Source organism: Atta colombica, unplaced genomic scaffold (assembly GCF_001594045.1).
Source record: "Atta colombica isolate Treedump-2 unplaced genomic scaffold, Acol1.0 scaffold55, whole genome shotgun sequence".
NCBI classification, from domain to species: Eukaryota; Metazoa; Arthropoda; class Insecta; order Hymenoptera; family Formicidae; genus Atta; species Atta colombica.
The window spans coordinates 2785635-2797333 of NW_017259545.1; the positions used below are offsets into that span (position 1 = coordinate 2785635).

General features: G+C 37.1%; 1 protein-coding gene across 6 annotated transcripts in view; it reads right to left on the reverse strand.

The window, feature by feature from the left end:
• Nucleotides 1-98: 98 nt before the first annotated feature.
• The window catches only part of LOC108691979 (serine/threonine-protein phosphatase 2B catalytic subunit 2-like), a 158942-nt gene continuing 147341 nt past the window's right edge, over nucleotides 99-11699 (reverse strand). For 3 of the 6 annotated variants that reach the window (XM_018200027.1, XM_018200029.1, XM_018200028.1), the window contains 4 exons: nucleotides 3521-3605; nucleotides 3172-3269; nucleotides 2154-2369; nucleotides 99-1168 (listed from right to left, as the gene is read on the reverse strand). In XM_018200027.1, the coding sequence (XP_018055516.1) occupies nucleotides 2176-2369; nucleotides 3172-3269; nucleotides 3521-3605 (377 nt within the window). In that variant the 3' untranslated portion in view covers nucleotides 99-1168; nucleotides 2154-2175. Of the gene's footprint in view, nucleotides 1169-2034; nucleotides 2074-2153; nucleotides 2370-3171; nucleotides 3270-3520; nucleotides 3606-11699 lie in introns of all 6 variants that reach the window. The other 3 variants (XR_001931944.1, XM_018200031.1, XM_018200030.1) reach the window with 3 other exon arrangements.

Here is an 11699-nt window from a genome sequence, read left to right on the forward strand (position 1 = left end):
CGTGTGTGTGTATATATATATATACATATATATATTTACGACTTAACCCTAAGCTTAGCTTAGACTTAAGGTTTAAGTAACCTCACCCCGTGGCGCGGGGGATGCCCTTACGCGCGTCACCTAGGGCGGACACATCTTAAGAACCTAGTAAAATCCTAAAACCGGAAGCTCCGCCGTGACGACAGGCCAGCTGCCTTCTTTGTTTCTTTGGCGGAGACCGCTCGTCCGTTCTCTCTTTCTCTTTCTCTCCCTCTCATTCTCTCTCTTTCACACTGTCTATGCGATTCCTCTCATTAATATAGATGTAACCGCGCGCGAGTCGTTCGTTCCGTCTCTCATCGCTTTCCCACATCGGAGAAAGAAATGACACGAGAGAAATGGTACTTAATGAAGACAGGGGGAAGTCGTTCTTCCTTATACATGAACATGTCGACGTGTAAACGAATCTACCTATAAGATATATCGCTACCGTTCCGCTCGTTGATATATACGTACATGCGCGCGCGCGCGCGTATGTACATTGGGTCGATTAATTCGCGAGAAAGTGTACGCGGACAGTGTAGTGTACAGGTCCGTGGATGCTGGGAAGAGAAGAAGAGCGAGAAATTGCGAGAGACGGAGCGAAGGTAAGGAGATAAGATATATAGGAGAGAGAGAGAGATATATATATAGAGAGATAGAAAGAAAAAGAGCAAGGAATAATTGTACGAGCGGCGAGAGAACGGAGAACATCGCACGCGCGCGGTTCATCGCAGAAGGGAGGCTAACATTCTCATTTTCCATTCGCGAGTGTACGCTAAAAAGAGATACGGAGGCAAATCCTCGAAGAAGAGGAGGCCTGCTACGAAACACCCGGCTGGGTATTTCTCGATGTTCGTGTAGCCTCCTTTCCTTGACTGCTTGCTTTCTTTTGCTATGCGCACACCGGGATGACGATGCTCGTTGAAAATCGCATCGATGAAAAATCGCTTTCGCTTCGCAACCGTCTGTCCGTTCCTGATTTTCCTTTTGCGACGGCGATGATTTCTCCTGACTCCTCGATGAATGGCGCACTGGTTGTAACAGCCGGGGGAAGGGGAGGGGGGGGGGGAGAGACGAGCAATGGTTTGCAAATGTTCGGTGTGGCGGTGATAGCCGGGGTCTTAGGACCCATCCATCCATCCGCCATCTGAAAAAACGTTCACTTTATATTAATGCGGTAATATGAAATATGTAGCGTACTCATCTTTATTCTTTTCCCGTTGGCAGTATCAGATGAAAAATGTTCTAACCCAAATGTATTGATCTTTTTCAAAAGATAATATTTAAAAAATATAACAATCTATAATATTTAATATAATATTGAAGATAATATTAAAAATATATTATGTATTTTTTAACAAAATGAAAAAATTAAGGAAATTAATTTTTTTATACACAACATTTAAAAGTAATACAAACAGTTTTGCTGCGATTTAGAACCTGAATCAAATATTATTTCAATAAGAAGTAATGTTTTAAAATAATAATTAAATAAAAATGCAAAAATTTTCATTTAAATTATAAAATTGTATCAATAAATGTAAATGTTGATCTTATTGAACTGTTTCATATGTATATATAAAAAATAAATAAAATATAAATTTTCAATTCCTATCACTTTTTGCAAAGAGTATACACTTGATACATCCTTAAAATGTGTTTTGTCACATTAGGAAAAAAGCACTAAGTTATCGTAAATTAATGACTAAAATATTCAAATTATTTCACAAGGCATTGGAGAAAGATTTTTAAAAAACTCTTAATAATTAATTTCTCGGCAAGTAATTATTCAACTCGAGTAAGAGCATCGAAGTCGGTTAAGACAGCGTTAAATATCATGTAATCTTACTGACTGAAATTTACTGATTAAACCAGGTAGAAAGTGGCACGAGTGGCTTCAGTGTGGATCCGGTTTGATTCCACCCGTGCCTCACGTACGCATTTTTTACGTTTGGAAATCATCACTCTAACTGTTCCCTGAGGAGGATAAATACTTGCTACGCATTTACTTACTAGTAAATGACCCTTTAAATGAGTCGAAAAGCCAAACATCTAAAGCAAGAAAGAAAAAGTCAGGCAGAAGGAAGGATTTTTCTTTCAATATTTAAAATCTGCGTGAGTGGACGAACTACCTTGAGTGGACGAATGTGGGGCTCACGATTGCGGTTGCGGCATGTTGTGGTCCCGCTTGTCTCCCGCAGGAGGCGGCGGCTTTGCCACGGATTTCTCCTCGTTTGCCGGTGTAGGCGGTGCATCTTTCCTCGGTGGCATTCTTTCGTTTATGGCATCCAAACCCTTGGCCTCAGCGAACGAGGTAATTTTGTGATTCGGCGAGAAGCCTTGAAGTGCTGTATGAACGGCAGAAAAAAAGGAGATAAAGCAAACAGAATGTTAGAACACGCGAAATTATAAGAGAACTGTTTCCGCAAAGATTAAATTCTCTCTATTTCGTGATTATCTAGTTATACCAGCGATTTTCAACCCTTTTCTATTCATGGCACATTAAATAACGAGCCAAATTTTTTGAGGTATATCATTAGGTGCGCATGCATTCAATGCTTAGCATAGATTTTTTATCAAATATTGTTAACACGACACATTCAGAAATATAAAAAATAAAATTCTAAAGTTTTTATTTTTCATTTTATCATATTTTTTAAAAAACGATTTTATTGTAATGATGATATCGCATTTGTTAAAATGAGAGTAAACAATATAATTTTCATAAAATTTAAAACATTTCTTATCTAGCACTCGCTTTTTATTTATTTCTAAAATCCGCTTCTTTTTACTTTCTCTAAAATTTTTGCGGCACACCGGTTACAAAATCCTAAATTATTGGGTTGTGCGGAAAGTTCGTGCCGATGTTGAAGGAAAATTGAAACGCAGAAAATTTAAATTTTAATATACATTTATTAAATTATATAGGTTAGTCGGCTACGAACTTTCCGGACAACTCAATATATTGTAAGATGCTTATTATCCACGAATAATATAATTGGGACATCCGGTATTTTTTCTCTTCTACCTTCGCGTTGCATCACGATAGAATAATTAAATATATGAACAATTCACTATATTTTTAAATTCTAAATTGAATTACAATGATTCTCAACGCTAATGTCAAAAGTTATTTTATAAAATTTTTACCATTTTTCAGAGAGGTTTTGCCACCAGATAATGCACCGAGCGGTAAAGCTCCAGTCGGCGTCAAGCCCTTCAACTGCAGAACGCTCTCGCTCTCCTCTCTGCAAAGAGATTAAAATTACATTATAATAACAATGAAATAATTAAAAATCATTAAATAGTTGTAAAAGTTGTAGATCAGTTTTTATAATATATATAATGTGTAATCTTTTTATTTTAAATTGTAATTCGTACAAAAATCTATTCTTATGAGTCGAGAATTTCGCATCAACTTTTAAGTTTATTATTTCTATATTAAAGTCTTTCAGGACGCATTATGACGTATTTAAAGATTGTTTTATCGTTCACTAACCTCAGGACGGAGAACACCCGTGCCATTTTGCCAATGGCTCTGATTTTATTTCTGATCACTTCCTTACGTAGATTGGCTGCTGCACCTATAAATATTAGAGACGCATATTATGGTATTTGTATGATAATGAGATATTAGCACCTAGATCATCCAGTGACGATCAACATAGCGAAAGGAATCGGCGATCCGTTCGAGTTCAACAATTTATAATGATTTCTTGAGTATAGTCAACATTAACCTCTAATTAAAAAAAAAATTAAAAGCAAACATAAGATAATTACGATGGTCTTTGAAAATTTTTAATTTTACACCGTGTAAATTTTCAATACGCCTACGTTCAAAAGTATTCTTCAATATCGTGATCGATAAAGTTGTTGCAACAATACAAAAGCTGATCCATTAATTTACAACACATTTTAATCAAGAAACTCAATAGCTTCGCCACGTCGCTTCGTCACCGATTTGCCGCGCGTTCGTCGTCGCGCTTGCAAATCATTTGCGATGATTCTCGCCATCGCACGTTAACTACTACGTAATCCATACCACAGAGCTTACCGGGGGATACATTATGTTATTAATAATCACTCATTATTCTCACCGGATCATGCCAAGACAACTACAAGCAAAATAGTCTGCGCATATCACGAGCGAAGGGAGGAAAAGCAGTCACGTGACAAAAAAATATTGCAAGTGCTTCGTCGCGTTCGCAAGTGAATTACCTACTCTTCGCCAATGGTAAAAGATTTATTTGTCAGTTCGAGGAAAAAAAACGAGAGATAAGAAAAAAGGCAAAGAGAATGTGATTGCAAACGCGCGTGCACTAGAAGCTGCGTAAACGTGCATAAATACAAATTCTTTGCAAAAATATTATGTGTGTGTGTGTGTGTGTGTGTGTGTGTATATGTGTGTGTGCGTGCGCGCGCGCGCTAGATATATCAAGATATATCAAGATATCGTGTAAATCGATGCAAAAGAAGAAGAGACATGCACATGCTGTACAAGCGTGAAACGTACGCACCATCGGCCACTACAAACTCTTATCGTTACCACTTCGCTTGACAATCGCCTGCTACCTTTCGAGGCTCGTTATCAGCGCGAAACAGTCGCCGCTTTCGTGACGATTCCATTTACGAATCGAATCAACGCGGGTCAGGCGATTCGGCCTCAAGCTGGTCCAGTCATGTTCGTCCCTCACGAAAAGCTGGGACCAACTAGAGATCCTCAAATAAGAGATGGCTACACTGTTAGATATTCAAAGAAGCAATGGCAATCCAATCTCTCAAGTTAAATAACATTTTATTATTTTTAATCTTCATGTGTGTCAAAATGTAAATCAATCCATTTCTATAGTTAGCTTTAAAGTAAACATCCATATTAACGTATGCACTTAGTAAATAATAAACTAAATTTGAATCAAATTTAATACATTTTCTCGAATTAAATCATTTAATTCTATTATTTAAATTAAATTAACGATATTGAGTAGGCGATCTATAGAAATTCAATCATTAAAAATAACTAAATTAGATAATTTGACATTATGAATTTAACAGTGTACCATCCGCCATATTCAGATGCTTAAGATAAAATGAGATAGGTTATGTATAAGATAAAATGAGATATCCACGCATATTATTCTATTTTATCCCATTCTTCTATCTTAAGCACTGTTTTGAATATAGTAGACCAATCAGAAGTTATTTAAATGGTAACCAATCTCCTACTTTAGTACCTCTAGAATCAACTAAAGGCCCTCTAATGAGAGTTTGGACACGAGCCGTGTTTTGTATGCAGGGTCTATAGTTTTAGCATCAAATCATGCGAAAGAGAGAAAGACATATATTTACTCTTTCTTTTTTTTTCAGCTCTCTCTCTCTCTCTCTCTCTCTCTCTCTCTCTCTCTCTCTCTCAGGAGTTGTTCAAACATGAATCAATCAAAAGTGGCTGTTTCGTGTCTTGACTCCGATTAGAGAATCTCTAAGACCAACGTAGAAGTAGAAGCGCCGGCAGAATTTCACAGTTTATGAAATGTCCGAAGGAAAAAAAGAATGTTCACTGAGCGGCCACTCTTTCGCACTAAGCCGTCAATTTATCTGTTTGCTCGTTAATTGACATAATGGTCGAGCCTTGTCGCTCGATCGATTGTACCTTAACGAGGAACGGGAGTGAATTCGTTCCGTAGCGCCATTAAAATTTTCCGTTAGCGAGAAATCAGAGGATAGGGATTCCCTCTTTTTTCTCTACTTTCTTCTATCAAGGCGCTAAAATATTATATTGTTTATTTTATTTTCGCGTTGGAAAGACTCGGTTGGGAATTTCTACGGTTGACTAGCATTCATTCTGGCAATATAGCATCTTTTACGAAAGCGGGTCTACATTATTTTTACTCCAATCGCGCGATCCAATCCACATCGTTCACCCAAAAATTCCATCTCGTTTTTATCCAATGGAAGGGAAAGAACAAATCCGCTCCTCCGTGTTTTATTACGTATGCGTATCCCCGGCTAAATCAGACGGATCAAAAAAGATACGTGTCGAAAATATCGATGTCGTTCCTCATCATGCATCGACGAAACATGCTCGGTCATTCCGCGATATTCTAATGATTTACGATACGAATCCGCAGTCCTTAGGCCGCTGTCATGATAACGTATCGCCCGATTTGTCAACTCGTAGAGAGATACGAACTTTCTATCTTTCCTGTCATTCGCGAAAACTCTAACCGTGTGATGGGCGTTTTGTTTTCGGAGCTGGCGAGTCATCTGAAAGGCAGATCGATCGAACGGGAATCAACGAAGATCGGCCTGGACCTCTTTAGGTTCAATTCATGCTTATAACATATAATGCATAAAGTTCTTGCATAAAGAATGTAACAACGCTCACACGACGAAAGTTGGTGGTAGCCACTCGGAAAGAACGATTTTGCTGAAGTATCTATTATTGTCTATTGTATTTATGTTTATGTTAATTATAGTCTATTGTATCATATTTATTTTATATTTATTACTTTGTTAACATGGAGTCTTTTTCATAAAGCTTTGCAATAAACTAAATTAAATTAAATCTAGAATTTTAGCTATATATAGATCTGAAAATAATTTTGTGGAGCCATCAAAATAATTATATTATATAGTTAGGAATTTCAAGTATGAATAATGTTGCTAAAACATTTTTTAACATTCTAACAACCGTGAATCGACCTTATTTTAAGCGACCTGTAATTATTTTGATAATTGACAAAGTTTTGAGATTTATACGGAAAAAACGATTTTGTTGAAGCATCTAAAAATTTAGCTTGTACAAATATAAAAATAATTTGTTAGCTCAAAATAATTACGTAGGAATTTCAAGTATGGTGAGTAGTACTGCAAACAATTTTAACATTCTAGCTTGAGCGTCTTGATAATCAATAAAATTATTTTCAGATTTATACATGGAAAAAACGATTTTGTTGAAACATCTAAAAATTTAACTTTTACGAGTATGAAAATAATTTTTGAACCCTCAAAATAATGTAAGAAGTCTCAAGTATCAAAATAATAATGTAAGAAGTCTCAAGTATCAACAAGCTAGTAAAATTTTGACATTCTAGCCATCAACTTGAGCGTCTTGCATAATTATTTTAATAATCCAACTATTACTTTCAGATCTGTAGGAGCTAAATTTTTTAATACTTCAACAAAATCATCATCCTTCCTGTACAATCACTTTTTTATTTTTACGAAAAAAGCGATAAATTGATTGGCTATCGCACCAATTTCCGCTACGTAGTAAGCGTTTGCCGCATGCTATATGCAGGAATCATAAAAAATCATTTTATTCTCGTTATTTACTAAAAGTTAAACAAGGATAAATGATGTTCACAAACGTTGTGAGCGTGAATCGGTTTGTGGTCCAAGACTCGGAGGATCAGCGATCCTCGCACGCTTGTCGCTGATAGATTAATCAACGGAATTCCTTAAATAGTCGCCGAGCCATTTCGAATATCAACGATATTATACGCGTCACGGGTCAATTAAATGACACTTTCTATAATTAACAGTCGAAATCGTGCTGCTGAAAACCGCGAGCCTCTCGACGGCGAGTTATTCGATGGGTATGCGATATTATATTACGCACAGGTGCATTCCGTCGTGTTTCAATCTCACGTAATCCAAAATCTCGCGATTATCGGAGTTTCCACTTGGTTATGAGATTTTGCCTATCGGCGGAAACGAGATGTCGTCGTCGCGCGAACTCGTTGGCAGCGGGTATCGGGTTTTAGCCGCAATTTTCGCGTAATGAGATTATTCTGTCGGCTCGCAGTTTATTATCAGTGCGTTTACCCGGGTAGGATTCGCGGATCCGAGAAAGGGATTCTCTCGCGGGAAATCTTACGATCGACGAAAGACGACACGAGCTTGGGGAGCACGAAGACGTCGAAGGAAAACTCCGTTTTCTGTCGCGAGGAGGAAAGATCGATAGAGTCGAGATACGTCAAATATTAGACGTTCGGCCTTCGAGCGAAGAGCGAAATTTTGCAGCTCGCTCTGTGAATCCCGTGTTATAACTTCCCCCGCGGTGGTTATTTGGAATTTGGAAAATTACTCGCGACGTTTGGGGATTCGCGTGACTCCCGACGAATGACTTCTCGCGACGACTTCGAGCAGGAAGGAGCGGAAAAAACGAAATCGTTTATTTCGTATTGGAATAGCCTCGTTCTTCGATCGAGCCGTCCGACAACAGCCCCGGGACAGTTTCCTGCGCTCACAAATGGAGAGGATGCGGCACATACAACGACGTATATACGTCAACTACAAACTTATACAACAGATCAAGCCTTTTGCTCTCTATACATTTATGTGTTCAGCGCACGGTTACGCACACGTAATCTGCCGCAACGGCGTCACCGGTCGGTGCTCGAAATAGTGTAATTCGAGAATTGTATGCCGAATGACGCAAACATGCATATCCCGTGAGAGTGTTTTAGCATAGCAATAATTCGGGAATGAATTTCCACGAGAGCGAGACAGATACCACGTTTCGATAAAATTAAACATAGATTATCGTGTAACCTTCGATATTGTATAGAATAATGATGATATTTCAGCGAGCGAGTTTACGTGAACTTTGACGCGAACGGCTCTAATTACGCATATTGCATATCATATAACGTACCCTATCTCGAATTACTCGAATAGAAATTTATCGATAAAATTATTTGAAAATCTTCACCAAGTCTTGTGTCACGATGTAATATTATCGTGAATAATCTCCACGCGTACACACAATAAAAATTTTGTATTTATGTTAAAACTGATCCTTGTTAAAATCTTTGTGTTAAATTTTTAACATATTAACATACAGAATTAATTTAATATAACATGATTATGTTATTTGGATTATGTTATTTTGTGTTAAATTAATATTCAACATTTTTTAGTTTTAAGATAACACAATTTATGAGTAAGTGAACAAATAACATAAAAATAATGTATTTTAAAACGTAAAAAAATTCTAGGATAAATAAAATACATTAATTTAACATATTATAAATGTTAATTTTACTGAAGAAATATGCTTCCATAATTTATTTATAAATTATGTTTTAGTGTCATATGTTTTGTGTCAATTTTTTAATAATATTTGTGTTATTTCCTAACATTCATTCGTATTAACACGAAAATTTGGGACTATTTGGAACACAAATTAAAATAAATTAAATTTAACACAAACTTTTTAAACTATTTAAGGATAATTGGAACAGCATAAATCAAGAATTCGACGATCTGAATGATTCTGAAAGTGGAGGAGATTGTAATGATCCACGTGTAATAATCGCCGCTTGTAACGCGATCCGATGTTATTTTCGCGTGCACGCCGTTGCGACAGTTGTCTACCGAGCTAACATTTATCAAAACGCAGTCGAGTCTGGCACCGAGTTTTGAGTATGTCGGAGGCCCGTCGTATATATTCTTGAGATCACCATTTCTTATCCATTTTATCATCGTAAAACTCTCAACTATTCGCCTCTAAAAAATTTATGGATGTAATAAAGCCGTTAATTATTAAAGCCTTGATTTTCTAATGTACTCATAACTACACTCAGAGACAAATATAATGGTAGTAACAAAGTGACAAGTTTTATATGTAGAATTAATGTACACACACATTGAATAAACTATTTTATAGTTGCAATAACTTTTTTTCAAGTTTATTCAATTATACATTAATTCTACATATGAAACTTATACAATCACTTTTGTACACTGCAAATTCAAATATAATAAATATTTTCATGTTTGATTTGTTTTTCCATATAGAACACTTACATTAGATAACACTTACATTAGAATAAATAAATCCATTTTGCGTATGCAGTATGTGTTATTTTTACAAAAAAAATTAAATCACATATATGTATATATGAAGGCACTTATTATATGCTTGGATTTACAGTGTAGTTTCTACGCTTTTTTCTTAAGTATATATTTATTTATGTACGTAGATTTTCAAATGTAAACATTCGTAACTTTGAGTTTGCGCATACGTTTTCTTACGAGTGATTAGAGAATCAAGTTCCTGGACAGAAGAAGTCAATCCTGAGCCATTAATCATTGCGGTCTTAGCAACCTCCAATGTTCTATATTTCACCAATTGGGAAATTAAATGAAAATTTTTCACGCGCCAAGAAAATTATTTAATAGATCATTTACTGATATTACTTGATACTGCAGAAATGATCCTTCAAGCGATTCGACCTGATTCGATATGATTCGTCTTCCGTTTCGTGAACCTGTGCTCGAGACATTGTAGCGCAGGGATACTAATGCTCTACCGGATTTCCCAAAAGCAGTTTTAGAAGCCGCAACTACCCTCGAACCGACTTGCAAAATAGGCGCGGCTTGTCGCTTCTTGCTCATCAATTACTCTCATAATATCGCGACACAATAACTATTATCTTACACATCGTTGATGTCTCCCATGTGAGCTTAATACGACCAGATAAGCGATCAAGTCGGCTCGAGATATCAAACGATCTTCTGAATGCAGGTCGGATGTATCGCTCATTTTGAAACGACGGGTCTTCGACATTGATCTAGTCATAGGCGCCGTCGCATATAACAACCACGCACGGAACGCTCACTCGCTTCATTTTTTTTTTATGAATAAAAACAGAATTAGAAATGCGACGCCTATGTCTCGTAACGTGGACCGTTTATCGAGAATAGCTCGTATACCCAATGGCAAACGTGTTTTTAATCCCCGACTGTTATTCTGGAATCGAATTTGACACCGCGGCGAATAAAGTGTCGGAATCTTTTGATCCATTTATCAAAAATATAATCAAGTTTCAATCGTTTTTTTTTTACTCACGATTCACGCCTGTTTATATCAATTAATTTACAAAGGAAAAGCGGTAGTCATTTGATGATGAAATTTAAGTATAGCAGTCGAGGATTAATGACGACCGAGTAACGCGACTAATTGGGAACCATTGGGTGTTAGACATATTCCTATTTGTATAGACTGCATTCGAATCGTGAACGACTGTAGCTAGGGAACTGAACGCCTCTGCACTAATCAACTCGCGACCGAAATCTCCCCTTGAAATCCCTGAAACCGTTTCGAACTCCCAAAGGATGTAGCAGAAATCGGGATCGTGACCGTTAACGAAGTTTATCACTGGGATCGATGCTAATTCTCTTTGCAGAGAATTATCTTTCGTAATTATCGAGTCTCGTTACTCGAAGAGAAGATCGAACAGAGAACTCGTTTTCGTTAAATCACATATAAAGATGAGGAAAAAACGGCGTTGAGTCCCCGCAGTTTCGTCATTCACGATCGAAAGATGGAAAGATAGATAGATAGAGATAGAGATAGAGCAGAGGATAGAAATAGTAGAGTGTAGGTTCTTACTCGCACTTTCAACAAAAAAACAACTCACCGTACGCGATGGTAGGTGGGGTCGTATTCGGACCGGACACCGTCGGGTTACCATCGGGTTACCATGGTGGCCATGGTGCGCCCATGGTTGGTTTACCGATGGTTGAGCGTAGTGGACGTAAGTAAAAGGACAGAAGTAACCAACAATGTGAGAGCAGCGTCAAATGCGGCCGAAGAGAAGAGATAGAGAGTGGCGGAGATTTTGGTCGGTTTGTTCGGATCACATTCCGAATACGGGAAGACGTGTTTATAT